Source organism: Monomorium pharaonis, chromosome 3, assembly GCF_013373865.1.
Source record: "Monomorium pharaonis isolate MP-MQ-018 chromosome 3, ASM1337386v2, whole genome shotgun sequence".
NCBI classification, from domain to species: Eukaryota; Metazoa; Arthropoda; class Insecta; order Hymenoptera; family Formicidae; genus Monomorium; species Monomorium pharaonis.
This window is the reverse complement of record NC_050469.1, coordinates 12,066,680-12,090,940: the sequence shown is the minus strand read 5'-3', so window position 1 is coordinate 12,090,940 and position 24,261 is coordinate 12,066,680. Positions and strand designations below refer to the sequence as shown.

The 24,261-nt window shown below is 37.3% G+C and overlaps 1 protein-coding gene across 1 annotated transcript in view; it reads left to right on the top strand.

Annotated features, from left to right (window-relative positions):
* Window positions 1-24,261, top strand: part of LOC105834565 (diacylglycerol kinase 1) — an 89,536-nt gene that overhangs the window by 51,649 nt on the left and 13,626 nt on the right. Inside the window, exons 4-5 of the mRNA XM_012677137.3 lie at window positions 22,786-22,920; window positions 23,245-23,455. Coding sequence (XP_012532591.1) covers window positions 22,786-22,920; window positions 23,245-23,455 — 346 coding nt within the window. The remainder of the gene's footprint in view (window positions 1-22,785; window positions 22,921-23,244; window positions 23,456-24,261) is intronic.

The following is a 24,261-nucleotide window of genomic DNA, read 5'->3' as shown; positions in this document are numbered from 1 at the left end:
AGTGACAAAAAATGTTTCTTTGTATCGCAGAAAGCGATTGAACAATATCGGATAGAACGAGCGAAATTTTACACGTTACACAAATATGAAATAAAATCATTTTAGTATTATGCAATGTAATACACACGGATTGTCACCGATTTTCTCGGATATATTCACACAAAATTATTTATAAGTTCAATTTTCGGCAAATATCAGCATCCCGTGCGTGCAATACTTTTCCTCAAATATTTTTGGACCATTTATATTAATATTTTTAAGAATGAAAGAGATTATTTTCTTCTATTTTTTGTGCAATAAAACTTGTTAATCACGCATATATGATTTTAGTTATTTTTTCAAAAAGAATTCTTTCTGCATCAAAAACACACAATGGTATTAAATAAGATATAAAGATATTTAAAATATGCGATTACGCGATGAAATGAAATAACTGGATATTTTTTCGCGAGATTTCAAGCGAAATTAGAAATATTGAAAACAAAAATTATATCTCGCAAATAACGTGTAAATATATCACGCTATATGCATAGTATATAATACGTAGAAATAAAGTTATCCTTGCATCGAGGATTATTATAAATCGAGTATAAAAGCCCATTTATTGTTCTATCGCAAACCAAATTATAGAGATTTGTCTTTTTGTTGTTGGGTATTTTCAACCACGGACGTGTATTATACGATTTTCATTGCTTTCACAGCGGAAAAATCCGAATGAAAATAGTACGGTCGACGCGTGTCAGAGCCTGACAGTTTAAATCGAGCGTATCGAAACGACGAATTAACTAAATACGTTCGGTAGGAGTATCCTCTTAATTGAAATCCGACGCGAAATAGACGAGACGGATCATTATGAGAAATCGTTATCGTAATGCAGCTTTCCGTGCTCAGGTTGATTGTCTTACCCGCTATCTCGTTGCACAGAGAATAGTATCATTATGGAGCACGTAAAACACACCATTTCTGTTTATTCTCCTTCTCTATTTGCCTTCCTTTCTCTCGTATATATAATCTTTCGAATACATTTATACAATCCTAAGATTTCTTTAACTTTTCCTGCACGCCGTTTTTACACACCCCTTCCCCTCTCCCTCCTTCATCATCATTTCAAATGTATAAATATAATATTCAAATACCGATTAGAAACTATTATCGATGTCTAATTAAATTCATTAATGTTCGTATAACTCGTTTAAGGGTATCCATTTTACAACGTACTTAATAAGAGAAGAGATATGAAAAGAATGTGAACATGTTATCCACACGATCTTGGGAGATAAAACGCTCGCAACTCTTTTCCTCACTTTATTTTCCATAACGTTAATTAAGAGGCGTTGCAGCGTTGGAGTTTCATTTTGACGATAACGATTAACTCGTTGTTGCTAATTGAATGAATGCAGCTTCGCGATTGTAGGTGTATTAATGTTCGGTAACGCGGGCAGCTCGGAGTTACGTAATAATGATTCTCCTTAACCTCTCGCTCTTTGTATTCCGCGTAGTCACGCGAATGAGAGGGCTATCCCCGCTTGTCCTTATAAATTTCTTCCTCGTATTTTGGATTGTTTCGCGGAAAGAGTGAGCACCGCGAATTGCATGTCCCGTAGATATAAAGTGAGACACATATTTCGTCACGCGAAAAACGTAGAAAGAGTATTAAATTCACCTTAATTTCATTGTTACTCGCGCTGTTATCGTCCTCGCGAGAATCTCCGTGGGTTTCAGGCGAGAAATAGCTACATATATATTCTTCTACGATACATAAACCTTTTTGCGCTGTGCATATGTGACGCGGATATTACGAAGAGACCATGCAGCACGTCGCGCATCGCCCGTGTAGTATTCATGCTTGACTATCTTCCTTATGTATACCTATGCATACACACGATATATAACCGCGCACGAGGTGCAGACACGGATAAACAGCAACGAACAACAAGACGGAACGTGCGAGAGGGGGAGTTTCTATATTAAGCTTTGTGAACGAGATATTCTCGGCGAAAAGTCCCTTACGAGGGTCGGCAACGGACAAGGACATATATCAATGCCGTGACACGTTGCCTAGGATCGCATTATCGATGTCACTTCCAGTAATGCACCTTGCTTGCATCCCACGCCGTCGCGACAAATCGATTGTTATTTGACTTTCATGCGGGAATGATTAACGATACTGACTTTCGCGCGCGACGGACGCCGCGCGGTGACTCCCTTGCGGACTCCTCGATTGGCTAAAAGCTAAGGAGGGACGTGGAGCAATCGGCGCGGTGGAGTGAGCGTTTTACTCGCCGTCATTTATCGTTTCACCCCCCCCCCCCCTCGTTCCGCTCTCCTCGATAGTTAGCACACACCGCTCGTTCGTTCTCCGCTTCGTTCGAGGAATCCTCGAACGTAAAGGGAATTACCGATAAACTACCGGGCGATAAAGGTTTTGATGACGGATGAAACTCGTTTTCGAAGGGGATGCACGCGCGGCGTGTCGCAGCGTAAACCCGCATCATTACCCGGTTTGGTAACTCAATATTCAAACTTTTCGAAACAAACTCCTGTAACGAGATCGAACTGGATCGTCGCCGATAATTATATCATCGATACGCTCTCCGACTGCGTGACATATATTTCGTGCGATTATCCGGCAACCCGACAACAGCTATTTCGCTTCTTCACTCGAGGGGATCCCAGGGACTGTGTAACTTCTTATCGAGCCACCCCGACATCCCGCGTGTATGTGCACACGTTTCCCCCGGAGCTCCGTCCTTCGGCCCGTAGTAAGCGCGAAGGACAATGAGAAACGGCTGCTGGGGACGTAAGGCATGGAAAAACGGGGTCTTCGTGGGCCGCAAGGGTGCGGTTGCCTAGCTACGTGACGTCATCTCTGACGCACCGAAAGGGAAGCGTGCCGACACCCGGGGTTGGTGCGACAAAGAGCGGATACCACACACGCCGAGGTCACCGCGTCATCATCGCACGCACACACGAATCCTCGGCGAAGAGGAGAGAAGGCTCCCGTGGCGGATTAGACAACTACCTCTATCCCTAAGAGCGATCGAAGATCCGCGCGCGCCGCGCCGGATCGAATGCAGCGGCCAATAGAAGCCAGGATAGATTGACCCTCCACGTGACCGTGGAGAGGGTCGGTCTACTAACTCACGCTGATCTAATAGATCTTCGTCCAAAGAGAATCTCCAAAATCCACTCGTGCGTCCTACTTGCGCGGTGAAAAGATTATTGTGACTGGTCACCACCTGACTCAATTAACGTTACTTGTAAATTGCAGTTTGGACCAACTTGTCCTGCTTCTCCGAAAGCTAAAAGAGATTCTAATCTGAGGAAGAGGCACTCTTATCGGCTCGCTTAGAATGATGAAAAGAAACTATTGAACGAGTAATCTACTTGCTTACCGTCATTTTCTTACTTACCGTCGCTTCAATAACGATAGAAATATAACAGTATTTCGATGGGAGCGTGAATTCAATGCTTTTTTACACTTTCATCGGCACGATGCGGTTTGCGTCGATTCAATCAACTTGTATTAACTTACGATCAGTTTATAAATATTTATAGAAAATTCAATTCTTTTGAAAAACATTCATGTAAAATCCATATTTTATTGTACTGAATAATTTTTCCTAACACAGGTAGATGTCTATTTTAGATCTAGAAAATTATGTATGAAGTGCACATATAAAATACTTCCGCCTGTACGGCCTCGTTAATTTTCAATAATTGACTAATTAGTGTGCGCCCGGAGCTGTACTTCTTTCAAATATAATATGTAGATGTATCACACGTATTCTCAGCAGCTGAGAAACACGCTGTCCTATCTCTTTAAGAAAGCTATTTATCGTAAAGCGAAATTTTTGCGCCGTCAAGCTCGCGCCGTCGCTTTACGATACTCGTAGTCTCCGAACTACGGGCTCGTAAAATATCGCTGTCCAGATTTTTCCTCGGCTATCCGCGATCAAATCTGTTATCGGCGATAAGTTTTTTGGACGACCCAGCGTAGATGGACCACCTGGGAAGAAGTATAAAAATTGTTTCTCGAAGTATTTGCCTCGCGCATGTGTGATTTCTACCCCTCTCCCTTTTTCTTTATAGAAAACTCATTTCTTTTCCCATTGATTGCTCAAGACAATTGCTACTTTTCGTGAGAGCGAGGAGGCGTTTCATTCAGCATTAACTACGAAGGTGTGTGTCCCATATTAAAACGAACGTCATTATTTTCCAATATTTTGATAATCCGTCAAACGCAAGCGGGGCGTTCTCCACGGGGAAAATGAAATCTCGTGAAAATATCATTTCAAATCCCGTGAACCTGGCAAGCGAGAGAATACGCGTGAACGCGGTTTATTTCCGATAGTTATGACTGGTGACACTGAAACGCATCGCGGGACCGCGATGAGATCGGCCGTACTTTTCGCGCGCGAGGGCGATTAAAAATTCAAGCGTCATTGTTCAGAGGCCAACCGCGGGATTATCGATTTTCCGCGGGGGTGGGGGGGGGAGGGGGGGATTCTAGCATTTTACAGGTGGAAAACGGTGATAATGGACGGATATTACATTTTCTTCGGGTCGTCTCACGTTACCTTGCCGCGATTATAGGCGCCGATGCCAAGTTGTTCACGCTCGGCGGAGCGCGGCACGCTCCGGTAAAGGCACCTCAAAACGCAAAAGCTAACCCGCTTCGTCTACCGGCTTTCACACTTGCAGCTCGTGCAAGGTCTCGACTATAAAACGAGTATGTTCTCCCCCCCTCCTCACCACTTCTTCCGCCTTCGCGCAAGTGCTACATTTCCATATTGAATTATCGAGGTAAAGTCGTGAATGCAATAATATTCCGTTACTGTTGTTGCTGGTGACAGAAAATTAGATTTCTTTTTTCTATTGTTTCCTTTTTCCCCAGGAAGCGCAAGTACCAAGTTTCTTCCTTTCTTCCTTTCCTTCTACCGTTAGCTGCGGATGGCTCCAGAATGTGTAAATAGATTTCCGTTTCCTTCTGTGTCATTCTTTTCTCACTACAGGCGAAATATCATACGCGCTCCCATTGTTTCGTCGGATTATGAAAAGAAATAACGGACAAAGGCAGCGAGGATAAAATAGCCCTTTTTAGAAACTAAATGAAACAATTTTATTAAAAAGAACTTTGTAAGTATTCTACACCCAATAAAGTGCTTTACTTCGTTTATTTAATCACTAAGAAAACGAGCTAATGAATCTTACTTGATTATTTCTACACTGAAAAAAAAATGCAATATATTCAATAAGATATGTTATTGTGGGCTGCCAATTAAAAATATACTCAATACAATAATATATGCTATTGCAGTATCAACATTGTACTTGCATTAATAGCAAATATTATTGTATTGAGTATTTTATGTAGTTGGCAGCCCGCAATCACATATGTTATTGGCTGTATTACATTTTTTTTCTGTGTAACGATATCAAACATATATATATATTGCAAGGTATCAGTACATCTATCTTTTTATCTTTCTTTATAAATGATATGCAGACAAAAAGAGAAAATAAAGAAATAAGTGGCATTCAGATTAAGTTGCAGCATTTTTTTCGTGTATAATTAAACGGTCAAATTAGTTTAGGTACTACAGAGTACAAACAAAGCGCTGTCTTTTTTCTCACACTTTGAAGAAAAGAGGTCACGTCAAGCTGATATTGCGCCCTAACTTATTGTTAGTAGTATACATTGTCTACTTTTTCGCATAGTATCCGCCTCGTAAGTGCTTAACTGAAAGAGTGCACCGAGTGGTCACTCGAGCGCTAAAAATGACACTTTTTCTCACAGCCGGTCTGCAAACCATTTCATTAATTTGAAACAGGTGTTACCTAGTGCTTTGCGAAAAAAAAATTTCGATTCGCAGTATAATATAAGAAAATAACGAAAGTTACTTATAAACTTATTTTTAAGAAACTTCTTTGTTAAGTATATCATATATCTTTATGTTTATTATCAGAAAGTAATGTTAATGATATTACTTATTGGATAAAGTTTCTTCTACGTGACCGTTGGTTCGACCTTAAGGGCGAGATAATCCAGAACCACCGTGGATACTGCACAACACTTCCGTGCAGAACACTCGCCTGTCTCATTGAACTCATAAGAACGTGAACCAGAGAACAGAGGTAAAACTGGAAAGAATTCACGCGGTTACATGTCGAAAATAATGCCATGCGCGGTGAGTAAATCGTGATGTTAAACCGAAATTTATTCCGATTTTTCCACTTGGCCTAGAAAGCTGACAACGTGAGAAATCTTTACAAACCTCGTTCTTCCCATACCTCGTTGAATAGTATTAGTCGTGTTGCAATCATCTGTATAAATCTCACCAAATCGCTCCTTATCTACATAACTTAACGGCGCCTTGGTATTTCTAATACGATCGACGAGAGACGAATTTAAAATCTTGGAATAAAATAGTAATCGATCGAGAAAACATGTAGTTAAGTACACAAGAAGAAAACAACTTCAAAGCATACTTTTTAACATTTAGAGGAATAGTATTAAATTTTCATATGATTGTCGAAAGTTTATATCAAACGTCACGGAATTAATTGTCTAAACACAGGATTTTGGGAGCTCATTTTATGCTATGGCAAAATCAAATATAAAATTTTTTAGAAAACAAAAATCCTGAAAGGTAAAAACTTACCAATGATACATTTCCATCAAAAAGAAAACTTGTGTTCAAACTGGAAAAAATTTATTGGCTTGTTATTAACATAGTCAGATGTGACAAAATTTGCCATAAAATTGTAAAAGAATAATATTAAATAAACATATAATCTTATACATTTGTTTGCACCTATAAGGAGTTTATTTTATTGTACAAATCAAAAGCATTTTAAAAATACTTTTCATGGAAGTGTATTTTCTGGTTTCACTTTTAATCGAGTTTCTCTTTTAAAAAAAGTGTTTAATGAATTTGTAGCATAAAATAAACTTCCATATCCTCTGAACCACGCGAGAAATTGGTCTCATTGACTGTAACAAACATGTTATTTTAAACATTTCACGGTGCTCTTCTGTTTTGGACTTGTTTCTCTTTGTTGATGAAAGCGTTCAGTTGCTATGAAAATCGCATAATCCGAAAGTGACACGGTAAAAGTGACACGGTAACGAGCAGATAGCAAAGATTTTCATTTCGAGGATAAAAATAAATATTGTTCGATTTTGTGTGAGCAATTACTTCTCTTTGCACCAAACGTTTAGCTACGTTAAATTTCATTCCCAGTGATTTTGTTATAAACCCGCAGGGTTACGTCACGTCGCTAGACGAAAAGATCGATTGACAGCCGCACCAGCTATTATTCGCTGGTGTACCAATACAGTGGCTATTAATTCGGCGACAGTGTCGATGGTGTTGAAGGATATATTGTAGCGTCAAAGGGATAAACGGCGGGCGATGAAAATGTCGAGAGGCAAAGCGGTTACTCGTAAACATCGCGGCAATAAAGCAACGCGGACGATAAAGAAAAACTTGTACCGTCGGATGCTCGAATGAGGTTTCGCGCAGCGAAGGAGGAAGAAAAGGGAGAGAAAGAGAGGAAGACGCAGAGAGCTGTATAATTCACAAGTCTTTCTCGGTAAATGTATCTGCTGCCCGAGAATACTCGGGAAAAGGCAATTGCTGAGCTTGCAGTGAAAACCTCGTATCGCCTACGCTCTGTTATTCAACGATGGAGTTAACATTTACCGAATGTTATGAGAGCGCAGTGATATTTGGAAATTTAAATATATGTTTTCAATCAAGACACAATCGTCAATAGCATGACGTATGACGCTTTCTCAATAACAAAATTTGTCCTTTTCCAGCAGATTTTCCAGAAACAAGATGGATTTTTTTTGTCATATTTTTCTAATTGTAAAAATGCATGAAATAACTATGAGATTTTTGCAGAATCGTATAAAACTTTCAAGAATTCTCGGGTCGAAAAAAAAACGACCATTCGGGCCAAGTTTGAAAACTACATTTCAACACGCGAACTCGACTCTTAATTAAACAAACTCCTCCCGAAGCAAATCGCCAATGTTGTACGTAATCGCGTGCTGTAGTCACGCACGCATTCGAGATCATAAATCATTCAGATGCGACTGTAATATCCCTGCGCGCTGTCGTAACAGCCGTTATACCAACGCGCAACGTTGAAAACACGTAAACATGTAACAACTTTATTGCGTCTACCGACGGTGAAGCTTTAGAAACCTAGATGACTGGCGAAACGCAGAGCTTTTGAAGAGCTTGTGTCGTCATAATCAGGTGTGAAATTTCTCTTGCTTGCTTCCCGCAAATGCAACGCGGATGTACCATCTTCTCAAAATCGATGAAAGATATAATAAAGGAAGAACGCGCGAGAAAGCGAGAGAGAGAGAAAGAGAGAGAGAGAGAAAAATGGTGGACAGAGTGACACGGGGTCGTGGGGAAAAGGGTGAGCACGCAAAAGGCCGGAAGCTGCGTTTGTTGTGCTTCGTCTTTCTCGCGCACGATAAAATTCCCCGTTGCCTTCCCAGCGACGTGGAGCTGGAAGAAAATATTTGCCGTCTGCTCGCGCTTTTATCCAAGCAGAAGGAATAAACGCGAAATTAAAGCGGCACTCGGGAGCTGATACGCGTCAATCTAATCCCTTTTCTTCATTACATTCCGGACGATCCATCGTTTGCTCTTATTGCCGGGCGGACGAGGAGATTGTAAAGGGACCGGCCGACGATCGATTCGACTTGATCGGTATTAAACGAGGATCGAGGATGGAGCTGTCTCCTCCTTTTCATTCACTATTTCACGCCGCGTTTCGTATGTCTCCCGGTTTAATTTGCACGCGAGTCAAATGGAAAAGTTATTTACCACCTGATTAAATATCTGTCTGAGGTATTAGATGGATTAACAAAAAACTCGGAAATATGAATCACATTATTGATCAGAAATAAATTTTTCTACATGCCGCGTTTTCGCAGTTTTTCTTATAGAAACCTTATAATGAAAGGTCCATAATTTCTTTGGAGCTTTCTTTAGAGAAACTTTATTTTACATTAAAAAAAAAGTTGCTAATAATAATTAAGCTTTGGTGAAACAATTTCAATTAAATGTTTAATGAAATATTTAATAATTATTTATTAATTTATTTTAGTAACTAAACATAGTAATACAGCAACTAATTGATTGTTAAATGATTACTAAATATTACTAAATATTTATGATTATATTTATTTGATTAACTGATCATTTAATAATTAAATTAATTGAAACTATTTTATAAAAGCTTGATGATCATCAAGGCTAGTTATCATTATCAAATTCTTTTTTCAATGCAACAATAAATTTTAAAAGCGTCACAGCTAAAAACAACTTAATAAACAATTTAATAATATCACAAATCTACAGATTGCGTAGCAGAGCATGCGAAAGTACAGTACAATTGAGTGTTACAATGTAAATTTAAATAGGACAAGCTTTTTGTCGGAATTGAATTTTCGTATAATGTAAAGTTTTCATTTACAAAGCGGATAAGCGACATGGAGGAGAAATGCTAGAAAAACGAAGAAGAGAAGGCAAAGTTAAACTGGGCTTAGTGGTAATCAGAGTTAATCTAATCCATTTTCCACTACTATCTACAATCCTTCTTTCTTTCTTACACTCCAGAAAAGAGAGACGAGGTTTAAGAACATTCTATTATTAATTTATTACATTTTATAGAACTGAAAAATATATTCAATAAAATTGATACGAAAATATTATTAAGCATTAATAAATTTATTTGGCTTTTTATTTTCTTATTCACATATCGATCCAATATATCTAATTTATCGTCATTGCATTTTGTATTTTTAAGTCATTAAAACTTACGAAAATTATAGAAATTTTTAAGTTTTTATAATTACATTTTCAAGGAAATAGGATCTGTTTGTCGAATATTTTTGTTTCGTATATTTCGCGAGGAATAGAATTTTCGAAAATTCGCCGCGTACATCACGCTGAAAGTATGACGTCATTGTATCCATGGAAACAAGAGGGGAGACTTCGTCAATGACGTCACTACCTGCAGTTCAGTGCTTGCTCAGGTTAGCCGAGGTCGATGTCCTCGGAATTGCATCTGGTGTGCATCTGTGATACGACGTCACTATCCCTTTAAACTTTTACATGATCACAACATTTACGTTACCGCATCGTTGAATCTCTATGCATTTGTTCATGCAATTTTTTGGCTTTGCCTACCGTGAACTATTTCTAACTTTGTTCGAAAAGGATTTTTACGGTCGTAAATTTTTTCATAGTCACACGAAACTTTTATTTGTTTATAGAGAAATTTATCGGCGTATCTGGATCGTGAATTTTATTGCCAAAAAATAAAGAAGAACCTTTGCACTTTTGATAAAGCTTTAAGAATAAAAATCTGTTCTATTTTAGCGTATTTCTTATCAATTTGTTTTTTACGACTTACACTCACATATAACTCTTTCATATAGTATCAAGTAAAACGAAATGCACATGTGCGCCGCAAGGCTATCAGGAAAAAAACTGAATGGCGCTTGTATACACCGTTTGATAACGAATATGAAATCCGATCTCACAATTTCCGAGACCGACATGGGATAATCCATATTAATAAAAAAGACTTATCTTTAAAGCATTTTATAATTCTATCAAATTATTCGCATGGTAAAAGAGTACGAAAAATGCATAATTTATGATTTGCCCTTTAGAAAATTGTAAACGGTTTTATAAAGAAAAGTAATATAAACACAGGTATTGTGGAACAATATACGAAACCGCGTGGGTTATAATTCTCTATATGCATAGAAATTGAAATTCAGTAAGTCCTGGAGGAATTTTATAAATTTATGAATAAATAAATTTAAAAAGACGGACACGAAAAAGCTAGAGAGAAATTTTTTAACTAATTCTTATTATGTGCAACAGTTGAGTTAAAATTATAAACATAACGTTATTATAATAAAATTTACATTTTTTATAAATTTAAAAAATATTCGTGAAAAATATATGTATATGTGTGTGTGAGGCAAAGATACACACAAAAAGAAAATGTTACAGATACTATCTTGAGGATTATGCTGATAAAAATCAAACGCGATTTGTACCAGTGCTTTAATATCTCCCTCGTAACCATTTCATTATCATATATCCCAAGTGGAATAACAGGGCTCATTCAATCCAGAGATAATTATAATACATATAAAAAAATCATTCCCATCCTAAGAAAAATTACCCATTTTTTATTTTCTTCTTCTTTTAAATAACGATTATCTTTATAAAGAATATTTTTTTGATGAATAGTCTTGTTGCTCATTTTTTGAAATGAGCAACATTTATTTAAAATAAATTTTTGTGTATATACACATAGCAAGATATGTAATAATAATTGATGAATAAATTGATGAATTAAATAAATATCACTTCAAATAATTCATAAGTTTATATATCCGCAAATCTATCGTAAGTTTGTCAAATTTATTCAAAATATATTTTAATTTCTAATTTAAAATTTCAATAAAGAATATCAAGTTTAAATAAAAATTTTACTTATTACTTTTCTTCGAGATTCAATTTCGCAATATTCTTCGAAAGAGTAAATTCTCTTTTCAAGTGTTAATAAATTTTGTTAAAATTTATAATAAGTATATATTTGTATCATTATCATGACCATTATCAAGAAAATATTCTTTGTTGAAAACAACTGTTACTTATTAGAAAAAGAAAAGCAAATTGGGTAATCGCTTCTCTTGGCAGTAGAATAAATATTTTTCTGTGCAGTTTATGTCTTCAGCTCTGGCGCAGGTAAATAGGCCAAAATAAAGTGAGTGTATCGTTAAGTAATACTGTATGCAAATTATCTTTAACTTTTCTCCTTTTTTGTTGACTCGACATTTTTGTATATATAATATGTCTTCGCCCGTCTGCATCCAATTCAGATTCATCTCGCGTCTGATCTATATCTTTGTTAACTACTGCAAGTAGCATGCTGTACCGCAAATTTAAAAAAAAAAAAAGAAAAATAGCTTCAATTAATTCCCGCAAAGTCTAAATATGCATTTTGTTATATTATCGCAGGTTCGTTAAAAAATATCTCTCGTACATATATACAGAAAGATAAATTTTCGTAAAAAAATTTTGCTTAACGATATCGTCATTTTTTACTCAACGCTTATATTTAACGCGAAAACTCCCTTCCTTTTTTTTTCGCGCAACCTCGAAAAAAGCGCTTATAATCGCAATTTTTATTATTTTTGAATAACATATCGCAAAAGGACGCGATTCTCCTTGTAAATTTATGCATGCCACGAACAATTTTCCATCTCACCCGTGCGCTACATGCGTGCGCAAACGGCGTGGCGCTCCTATGCACAAACAAACATCGCATCAAGTGCGTACGGAATTGTATGACGGCATAGTCGCCATTGCAGAAACAAACACAGCGGGCAGCTATTTCGGGAGTATCGGCCGGCCGGCATATTGTATATTTAGATGATGTGTATACGCCTGTCATGCTCATGAAATTGAGCGCATAGTATCACTCGTTTTTCATATTACGCACTTCGGTGGTGAGTGTCGCTGAACTGCCCGATAAACCAGTGTGAATTACATAAGAGAAAAAGACAGTTTACTATAGTCCATGTATAGTCCGAATATTCTAGTTATATTTGCCAGTAAATATAACATTACGCAAGTGTATCGATAAATATGAAACGTGCTTTATGTGACACAAGTCAGTAAGTTGAAAACAAATTGTATTTTTATCACGTAAACTTCAATAATCGTTTAGCTCGATTTCTTCTGCATTTTACATAATTAATTTTTTTTTTGCAAAAAGTTGACTTATTTTTAAAATGAACAATTACTTAAGAAATATCCCATGTTTATTCATCGTAATCATTCAGTGTACGTTGCAAAGTATCGTAATTAGTCAAATCCTGGTGAACATCGTTCTCAGAAAATCGTATTAATTCTCTAGTCTTCGAGTCTCATGTATATTCATTGTCTCCTTAAGAATTCTTTAAATGCCTCGGAGTGTAATAATGTGACTTATACTCCTTGAGTTGCTTTAAGTGGCTTAACTAAGAACTGGACCATTGCCAAATTTTCAGGAACTTACAAGAGACTCCGTACTTTTTAATCTTGAAATTTTTTTTCTGAAAAAATGGATGAACATAGATAATGTAGACGAGATCTCGTCGCGTTAAGAAAAATTGTCAAGAAACCCCTTTATTCTGGACGACAAGCGAGTCTCTGATAACGGTCTCTTGAATACAAAAATTTACATATCACCCGGGTTGAAACATTAACATGAAGACTCGCAAGACATCCGCTCTTCACAAAATCACGTGAGATTAGTATTTCACGTAGATTTTGACTTTGTTTTCACGGGCAGCAGTTCGGAATTCTTGAAAAATACCAACACGCTATTCTTAGCGAACGTTCGTCGCGAATGTATTATTTGATCTCTGCAAAAGTATCAAAAGCGAAACAACGATTAAACTCGTTATAATTCATTTCGGACAGATGGTGGCGCAAATATGTCAAGAGCCACTCTTTGAAAGTGCATCCCTCGCACGAGTATGCATTTATCAAACGTGTGATTTTAAAAAATTTCCGTGGCGCAGTAAAATTTATCGTTGCGTTTTTATTTTGTATTTAACATTCGCAAACTTCTTGAGATTAAAATATCGTTCTAGAAAGTGCTGTACACAACTTGTAAACAAATTCAATAGAAAATAAAAAATGTAACGACGAATCGGAACGTTAATTGCTTGGGTTCGAAGCTTAAATTGTCGAGTTAGTTGTGTCTGACGGTTTTGTAACGATTGCTTGAACAAATAACTATGAAGAATTTCATAACGTCTCTCCCAATTTTTCATTTCGCTCGACTTTCAACGGTTTCGTCATGCGGAGTTTGCAGGAAATATTGAATTTAGCGGCAGGAAATTCAGTCCTCTCTCTATCTTGGCGCGGACAATAGTTCTTTAAAGGGATGACGTGTTACACGTGTGCCATAGATGAAAAGTATATAGAGAATACGTATTTCGTTAGGATTTTATGAGGGCAAGGAAAGATTCGAATTTAAAATTATCCATGAGAGAAGTTTAACCCGCTATTCAACATAAATATTTTACGTAATTCTACGTAATTTTCCGGTAAACGAACATAGTAAGACCACACGCTAAAATACTAGGTCGAAAGCACTATGCGCATTTCCGTATAAAATCAGTTCGATATCTGTTCTAAAATGTTAAAACTTGAGATTACCTCGGTGATTCATCCCCCGCGTAAATTTAATTCCACTATTTTTTTTTTATGAAAATAAAAATTCTTAAGTAAAAGCAGCATCAATTGTGATAATATTTAAAAGATGTAACAAAAATTTAACTTTTATTTAATAACGCTTCACTATTGTGGATATTTAATTCTACGTTTCCAGAAGTTTTATGTAGACCGGAACTTTACGGATTTCACATTGTCGCTCTTACAAAAGACGATAACGAGGAAGTTTAACCCAGAAATCGCAATCCGCGTATTGTCAAAGGAATAAGTTGATTTCAGTCTCGCTGCGTCGAATAAAATCGGCGTTAAGAAACATCTGATTAAAGATGAACTTCAAAGAAATGAGAATTAAGAAGAGAACTCACATTCAAGGTATCAGGTCATTCAAGTATCTCGATATCGTCGAATATACGAGAATTAACATCTTATTATGCATAGAGCGGGATGTTCAACGCACAAAGCTTCTTCGGCTTACGTGATGGAAGTAGATAATAAAAGTACGACGCGCAAAATTGGTCTCGGTGAACGTGTTATCTTGCCTCCATCGGCGGTATGCTGCGCAGAAATAAATGGGGCTTTGGCAAAAGCTGCCGAGAGTAACTGCCTTACTTTAGGCGAACTTTGCTCGCGCAGCCGAAAGCATCGGTGGGCCACTACAAAGCGTTCGCCGTTGCCGTCATATCGAATTGAATTAGCGAAACGGCTACCCGATATGCTTCGGCGGCCAATGAAATGCGACACTTGGACGAGCTTTGCCGCGAGACAATAACCCAAAGAGGCGGGTCTCGCACACGGCAATGGAACTTAACAGCCTCCAAGCGAAGCGCGAGAGATATAAATCTGATATATAGAATCGGTAAGATATATATATATATATATGTAGTCTAACCTCTCTCTTGCGTGCAAGTTACGCTGAATCGAATCAGGAGAGATTGGAAAAGCGACTTAAACTGAAGCACGCGAGCACCGTAACGAGAAACTGATTCGACGAGATAAAGTCCACTTTTAACTTCGCAGCAAAGAAAACTGTTATGCTAATTAGCGATCACAGCGAATACCTTGAGTATCTTGGATATTGACTTAACGCTATTCTATTGAAGTATTCGTATAAGAACAGCATTTGTAGTACAGTATATTTGTAGTTTTGATAACTTATCTGCCCTCTTCTTTCTCTCCCGCTTTATGAAATTAAATTACGAAAATAGGAGTGCAGGAAATAAGTGAGCTTTAACTGTAATCGCGTTTTCGGAAGTTATCGCCAGATAAAGCGGTATACTAATTTTTCCTGTTCGTATTATGCATATTATTACTGCTTTAATTGTTGCTTTGAAATTATCCAACTTGAAATAAGCTTGCTAAACGTTAACAGTACTGTGCTTACAAGAAAGCTAATATTTTATTTATGAAATTATCAAGAGCGAAAATTTAATCGGCCAATCTTCCGCAACTAGTAATCTCATAATTTCATTACATCTTAACGTTTTAAGACATGCTGTCTTCGCAGTGATAACAGCACTAACAAAGTTAAGGGAAAGTTAGTATATCGCTTTATCTGGCGATAATTCTTCCGAAAAACGCGATTACAGTTAAAGCTCACTTATTTCCCTGCACTCCTATTCGTAATTTAATTTCACAAAGCGGGAGAGAAAGAAGAGGGCAGACAAGTTATTAAACTACAAATATACTGTACTACGCGCTCGCTTTATGACGCGGGCGTCATGACTTACAGGAACGTCAGGTCATTTATAAACGCGTAAAAGACGTCGCGTCTATACAAAGCGCAGGAGGCGCGCAAAAAATGTGTATGTAATGTGATATATCCTGATCACGAGGATCGTAGCAGGTGAGGGTGAAAAATTTACTGTGTTTGAGCAGGGTGTGGGTCCCTCACCGTAAGAGCTTTTAATTGAAGCCACCCCACCTCGAGAACAGCCTTTGGTGGTCTTCTTATAACCAGGTATATGGACAATCGAGCTATTCTTGATGCCTAAATTGTTTACACTGCGACCCCACACTCCCCTCCCTATCGAATGATCGCGATCGAGTGTATACGTCGGTGTGTACGTTCGTGTTGAGCCGCTCTTAAGTACCGTTCACACGTGTAAGCTCGACCTATCTCGAGCGCGGGCGACGATCAGGCGTTATAGATTTCAATTTCGCTTTAACTGGAAGTGTATGCCGAAAGGTACACCCAACGATAAACTTTACGCGCGGCGATAAAAGCGTCCACGAGTGAATAAAAAATAATCGTAACCTTCTCTCTCGCATCGGTCGGAGGATTATCTCGTTTGTAAAATTCCCCCCATATTTCCAAGGGTGGATATTTAGGAGTTGCTGCTCTGCTACGAGACGCTCTAAATTTAGCGTGTTCACGTCGTTATTTGAAAAACTACATCGCCCTGCCGTAACAAGATAAGTTGAGTAATGAGACTTTAAAGCCGATGCTTTTCCACTGCGAAAGAACAACACTCTGAGAAGCGAGTAACAGAATAACGGCAACATGATATGACGGAATAATATGCGTGGCTATCACTTCTGATGTGAAACCGAGATCTATAATCCGGTGTTTGCTGGACCGAGACGTGAAGGATGAACGGAGTGACGGGCCTAAGTGACGTGATATCGTCAAGCTCGTGTCACGGCGTGATCTCGATCGCGATCAGGGTTAATGGCTATTTTCGATATATCCGGAAAGAAGGCGGGGGGTCGCGGCTTTCGCGATTTCGAAGCCCGCGATTTTGTTAGCGGGATGTTTATTTTTATTGCCCAACACACATAAACTCGTCGATACCGTCGTACACTAAACGCGATCAAAGTGTACGCAAATGCCGTTTTATGAATTATTCATGTAAAAGTCGATCAATGCTTTGCGGTGCCGCAGATTTGAAAAATTACCGTGACGCCGATAAATAAACCGATACTTGTTTTATATTAAGCACTGCTTCTCACAATTCTCTGGCACTTTCCGCCCATCACTTATTGCCGGGCGAATTTGAAATAGTTTTTCCTCGCAATGAAAACCTTACAATCTTCCTTTCCCTTCGTAATATCATTCTTAATATTAAATAATTTAATAGCGATAAACTTTGAACTTAGTAACTTAAAATCTTAATAACTTAATCTTATTAAAATTATCGTACAAAACTTGTTAACTTATCAATGGAGAAGACAACGTGATTGAAATATACAGAAATATATCTAAATTAATATGCCACATAAAAAAAATTGTAAATTAAAAGATAATTATCTCGGAAGTAAAAATTGATGTACCGCCGTTATTTTATCGGGAATTTCCTAATAATTTCGAGGGATTGCCGTCCGGTGACGGAGTGAAATCACAGAAAATGTGTCATCCTCGAGATGACACGTTTTCACTTAACTGAAAACGTACATTTCCTTCAATACCGTAATCGAGCGAACGGGAGATGCGTCGGTCTAGCTCCCTCTCGCTCTCACCCTCTGCGACCTATTTTTCCGCTGGTGTTATGACGCCACCACGGTGACGTCACCGCCGCACTGACGTCACTACCACTCCCTTACGTGACCATTCAGGATGACCTCGTTTCTCTCCCTTCGAATTTCACCCTCCCCGATTCGTCCCGCTTACCCCAGCGACTCTGTCCCTAGAGCTTAATGGCCACCTCCTGCGCCATTCATGTGAACATTTCCTCGCTTAGCGGATGTATTTTATTTCATAAAACGGCTTGTTATGTGGTCGTGTAAACGCGATGCTTTCCATGACGCTCTCGGCATAATGTAGTTTCTTCAGGACTGATAAAAATTGTACCACTTGCATGTTTCTGTTATTATGTCATTTATATTTATGCATAAAAAGATCTTACAATTATTAATGTAGTATTATGGTATGAATATAGTATGTACTATATAAATATAGTATAGTATAAATATAAATATCGTATAGTTACGGAGAGAAAGTTAGGTGTATCTAATGGCGAATTCGATTGCACCGGTGCGCGCTGAGTGCGCCCTCGTTTAGTGTAGTTTTTTTCCTATTCAGAATACAAGCCAACAGAATACGAAACACTAAACGAGGGCGCACTTAGTGCGCACTGGTGCACCCAACCGAATTCGCCATAATTCTCATATTTGATGTTGGAATTCTTAACTTATCATAATTGTACATACACTGGAAAATCTTAAATCCTATTTTCTAATCAAGCGATATATTTCATCGCGATCTATATTCTGTATCCAAATCATGTTAATATGCTTCAAAATTTATTAATGTTATTTTAATTATCGGTACGTAATAAAGTAAATGTAACTTTATTTAAACCGTTGAAATTATTGAAAGCACATAACAATTGCCTTTGTACATCATTATCAACCTTCATTTCAAATTATAATTTTCAAAAGCGCCTGTTTCAAAAGTTCCAAATGAGTCACTTGAAACGTACGCGCAGTCACGCAAATTGCAGTTGAACTGATTGAATATTTCGAATCAAGTGGTCTTAACAAGCTCGCGTACGGTTAAACCACACGATAAAAATATGAAGGCTAGTTAGTTAGAAATATCGTAGGCTGACACTAAATCATTTTAGTTGCACAATATCGATAATAGAACACGTTCAACCACATGCTCTATATAACTACGAGATTGATGAACAAAATAGGATTAGGACCAACAGACGCAAGCACGTTAACGGTTCAGTAGTAAATCCAGATATTTCGCCGACGTAGGAAAATTACGTGAAAATTCGATACGGATTAAGCAAAAATTTATCGTTTGTTTCGTATTTCTCATCGATAAAATAATATTAAGTCTTATTTTTCAAAAAAGAAAAAAACTGTAGAGTATTATTGAGTTATAGTCGGAACTTCAAACATTTTTTATATTAGAATTTGAAATTGTAAAGTATATTTAGTAAAAGAAGGACGATTGCGAAAATAGAAGTTGTAATACATATAATTATGACTACGATTATTATAAAACATTACTGGAGAATTATAGAATTTATCAGATTGTTCTATCTACATAATTTGTTATATTCCAAACTTTTTTGTTCAACGTATAAGTTTACCTAATAAAATTTAATAAGATTGGATTAAATGGACACATCTGCAAATTCTGTATTGCAAATGAGGTAAAATTACTTTTTATTATTTATTAAACTACATAATGGTGTAAATTAGCTGTCTGAGAGAAAGAAACATGAAGTCTTTCCAAAGTTATATACTTGAGTCTACTTATAAAACTTGGTTTCAAAGTAAGGTCGAAGAATTTCCATTTAATTTACCACACAATACCGCGAGACCTGCAATGATCTTGCAAATTAGAACGGAAGAATGACTTATCACGCGAAGCAAGATGTTCGTAATAATAACAGCAGCCTAATAATAACGGTTTGCAGTTTTCCGATCGTCAAGTTGCTAGTCGAAGAGACGTGAAAGAAGACCGCAGATACTTTATAATTATCGGATCAAGAATTCTTATTATTTTACCAGATAAAGAAAAGGGAGATGCAAACAAAATATAATTTGATAACTTCTTCTCTTCATTCTGCCAAACTTTCATGATTGCTACAAATTTGTTTTCAACGATCTAACGCAAACCGCGCCCTTTGCTATTCCGTTTGCGAACTTTATTGCTCATAGCGCAGGTTTAACGGAGCTAGAAAAAAAAGGGTAAAAGGCGACGCCCTGCGTCCTTGACTAGGAGTATCGATAAATGTCGCAGTGGTTCTCCCAAACCTAATCAAAGAAAATTCGAAACTAGGTTGGTATTTCACAGATCTCATTTTCAGTGCTCTTGCAGTCTCGACTCTAATTAAAAATTTACGATTGTACATAAAACATGTTTCAAACGAGATCAGTTAAGAGGGTTTTCTAGTTTAGAGCGCGAGGAAATTTTGGAAATTTTTTTAAAAAAGAAATGCTGCAATATTTTTCTTTTACAAATCGACATGTACATATTTGGTAACTATCTACAAATATTGAATGGTTAAATATTTATTAGTCTTTACGTAACATAAATTTTTATGTAAAAACACATTTTTCAAGCTGACCGGTATTATTTTTCAGAAACTACTAAAACGAAAGTTATCGGCTTCCACTTTTGTATATATATGTAAAATACATGTTTGTAGATAGCATCAGTATTTTCTAAGAAATCGTGTCAACTGACTTGAAAATGTATTTTTAAATTTACGTAACTAAACTGTAAAAAATAATGACTTAAACAAAATTTGTACATTTACTAAATATGTATAAATGGATGTATACAAGTAGATGTGTAAAAGCGTAGAATGTGCACAGTAATTTCCCTTAAAAAAAATTTAGTTAAAAATAGACCAAAAATAGACCACTTTTTCGCGTTCTAAATTAGAATATCCTCTTAGGTTGATTAATATCTTAATCGTTTTATCGATTAAATACTTTTGATTTTGACATTTTTACCTGTTCAAACCGATTATTGTTGAGAGGAAAAATGTTAAATCTTATAGAATTCACAATGTGAATAATAGACAATAACGCATTTTAATATGATCACTCGTTGATCATTAATTGAGAGGAAAAATGCTGCTAATTAAATTGCGCGGGTTGCGAAACAAGTGGTTTTTTCTCCTCCCTTGGTACCGAATCACAGCTTCTGCTATTATTACCCCGGGTGAATTTTACAAAGTGAAAGAACGAATTTCAGTGCCAAATGAATTTTCGTCAGAGGCGGACGCGCGCTTGTCCGCAGTTAATAGACCCAATATCTATGCAGATCCGGTTGAGCGAATGTAGACTGTGTGTCTGGAATTGACCAATTTTTTCGTCAGTCTCGGAGAAACTCGCGCAAAGACGCGTGCGAACTCCGACTTCGATTGCGCATCGCGGATGTCATATTCGACGCTGCAACTCCGTTGCTTTCCTGTCTAATTTTCTACCTGGGGAGAGCGAACATCATCCAGTTTAATTAGCTCCTGCTTTAATTAAAGTGAATGAACAGGCTGCGCGGAAATATTCCGGATTTTAGGTAGACTTTCGACATTTGATGACCGACCTTTATCAACTATAATACAATGTAACTTTGTTTATCCTACAATTTAGTTCTCACTGTGGCTCTGTGCACATTTACGAGATATATGCAGCTGAATACATTGTAGCAAATATATTTATGTTAAATATGTTTTCCAACTAAACTATAATATTATCTGTAATAATCCATATCTATGTGTGTGTGTGTGTTTGTAATGAGTGTTGCAACGTCAACAGGAAAAATTTGTATTTTTATATTACTTCACATAAATTGGACAATTGCGCCCGTTATATTTATTCAATCACAATCGATTTTATAGACAGCAGACGATAGTTGTGTAAAGATATAATTGATTTGCGTTCTGTCCAATAAATACGTTCACATATTCGATGGACTTTTTGTTTAGCAAAATTGGATTGTTTAAATTCGATATTTTACTTCAATATTTTGCTTTTCTTTCACCAGGAGCCCACTGTACTTTCAAAAGAGATACTCAATTTCATATCACTCAATCATTTCGTTATTTTTTAAGCTTTAGCCATAAACCTTTTAAAACGTCTCATCTTTTTTTAGATTTTATTCTTTTAACAATTATGCATGCGCGACAATTATCCAGGCATTCATCGTTTCGACGAATGCAAAATTCAGAAAATGTGACATTCGGAGAGAATGCAACATTCAGAGAATGCTGGCGCCATTTGAAAACTTCGGATAGTTTCGTGGAAAGACTTCATCTCTCTTAGAAGACGTAGCCTAAGCGCGTGCAAACTCGGTAAAACGAATTCCGTGAATAGCAATCAACGGAGCACGGTTAATCGCATTAAATACTATCGATCCATCCAGAATGTACAGAATCCAAATACGCGTCGCCGGATGTAATTGTAATCAGTCAATTTGCGAAATGTGCACCTTGCGGGCTTCATTGTATCGGCAGAAGCGTCACGTTTCGTTGGGCTTTAATCTTTCGTCGAATGAAATTCACTTGGATCGAACGGAATCGAAATGAACAGCGAGAGACAGCGGCTTACGTGTATACCGGATTAATTAAAGATGACGTTTTTTGTGGTACTCGTGACGGAAATACCTTTAACTGCAACTACTGATTGTAAAAAGTGCGGCGCTGAAATTCGATCGCCAAACGCGGTTTAATTTTTAATCCGCCAATTATTACTAATGGCTTACATATAGTAGTTAAAAATAAATCAATTTTTGCTTTAATCACATCTTCATAATAGTATCTTTAAAGTTGATTCGGTACGATTATATGTTACGATGTTCATTTTATAATAAAAATTATTTTATATTTCAATTTGTCACGTTAAAATTGTTACTCTTTAAAGAAATTCGCCGATCATATTCTACATAAAATAATTGTACACGATCAGAATATTCTATACAAATATATTGTGTACCAAAAAACGTGGAATATTTTGATGGTGTACAATTATTTTGTGTAGAATACGATCAATGCCGAAATTCGCTAAATAACGTTTTCTTTCCTTTCGGCTGTTTCAGGACATCGATTACGAGGGTTTCCGCAAATTCCTGAATTCGTATCTGGAGATCGATACACCGGATGAATTATGCCGACATCTTTTCCTTTCGTTCGTCAGGAAGGGCTCGCGCGGAGTAGACGGCAAAGCCTTCAAAGTACGTATCACGTTTAAATTAATAAAGATTACCAGTATTATACCGCTGCCGCGAGTAAATAGCCGTCAGCGCAAATTGGTCGCAAAGGAAAGAGGGGGGGAAAAAAAGGGAATTTGCGCTGAGAAGTGGCATTGCAAGTCCGAGATGCGCATTGCAGTCGCAATCACGTTGAGACGGAAAAGCGTGGCGTGTCATGCGAACAACGCGCTTTCGGCGCATATAAAAAGCAACAATAAGAGATACTCGTAAACGAGATATACTCTCTCTCCCGCGCGCGCGCCGGGAATTAAAAGCCGCGTATTATCCGCGTTTGTTGGCTCCCAGGAGATGGCCGTGCTCTCCTCGACAACCGCCTGCGCCGCAATTACATCGCACACGACTTCCAGCAGTAACGTTAATAGCACCAGCGTGCTAGGCGGTGCCACGGAGAGCCACGTTGGATCCTCGCTGGCCGACAAAATTCACGGAATTACGGAAAAATTGCAAGCGCTAGGCCATCACAGACCGGAAAGCGAAGCCTCGAGGACGCGAACGGGTAAAGTATACCCCATGTGCAATTATTTTTTACTTTACCCGCCATTATCTCTCCTTGTTAAATTATTTCATTATCCAGTTATGTAAAATAAATATATAACGTAAACTTTGTATTTTTTTTTTTAAGAAAACAATAAGCTATTATATTCTGCTAGATGACAGCTCTACTTTCAAAGATCTTTCTTCTACACAATCCCGCCGCAAAAATGAAATTAATATTTTATACCGTTTTATTTATATAAATTGTATTTTTTTTACGATCATAAAATATAACGATACACAAATACGGTAACAACGCGCTATTGAACGGTCAGCCAAAACAAAATGGTCATTATTTCAATACCTTTTTAATGCAAATATTTTTCTTCTCGATTTGTGCTGGCAGCGCGCTCTGGCCTTCCGTTTCTCAGGCTGTATTTTTACGCTAAGAGAATACTCTCGCGATTGGACAAAATAGGTCAGCAGCAGGCAGAAAGAAAATGACAATTATTTCCAATGGTTTCAATTTTTTTTTTTTACCCCGCATCACATATCGGCGAATGCTATTGTTCCCTTGGCGGCCGAATAATCAAATCGATCCGATCCGAAGAAGCCTTGAATATGAAGACTCCTTTAAACGCCGTCGGCACAATTCGACGTTGAAATAAATTCGCTCTAACTGTAAACTCGTCGACTTATGATTCTCTAACGAGTTGATTTAGAGGGACATTATGAAAATATACACGAAATGAAATCTCGCCTATATATTTTTAATTCCCGAATGTAATACTTGTAGGCGATGTCATATTTACCGAAGGGGGAGGGGGA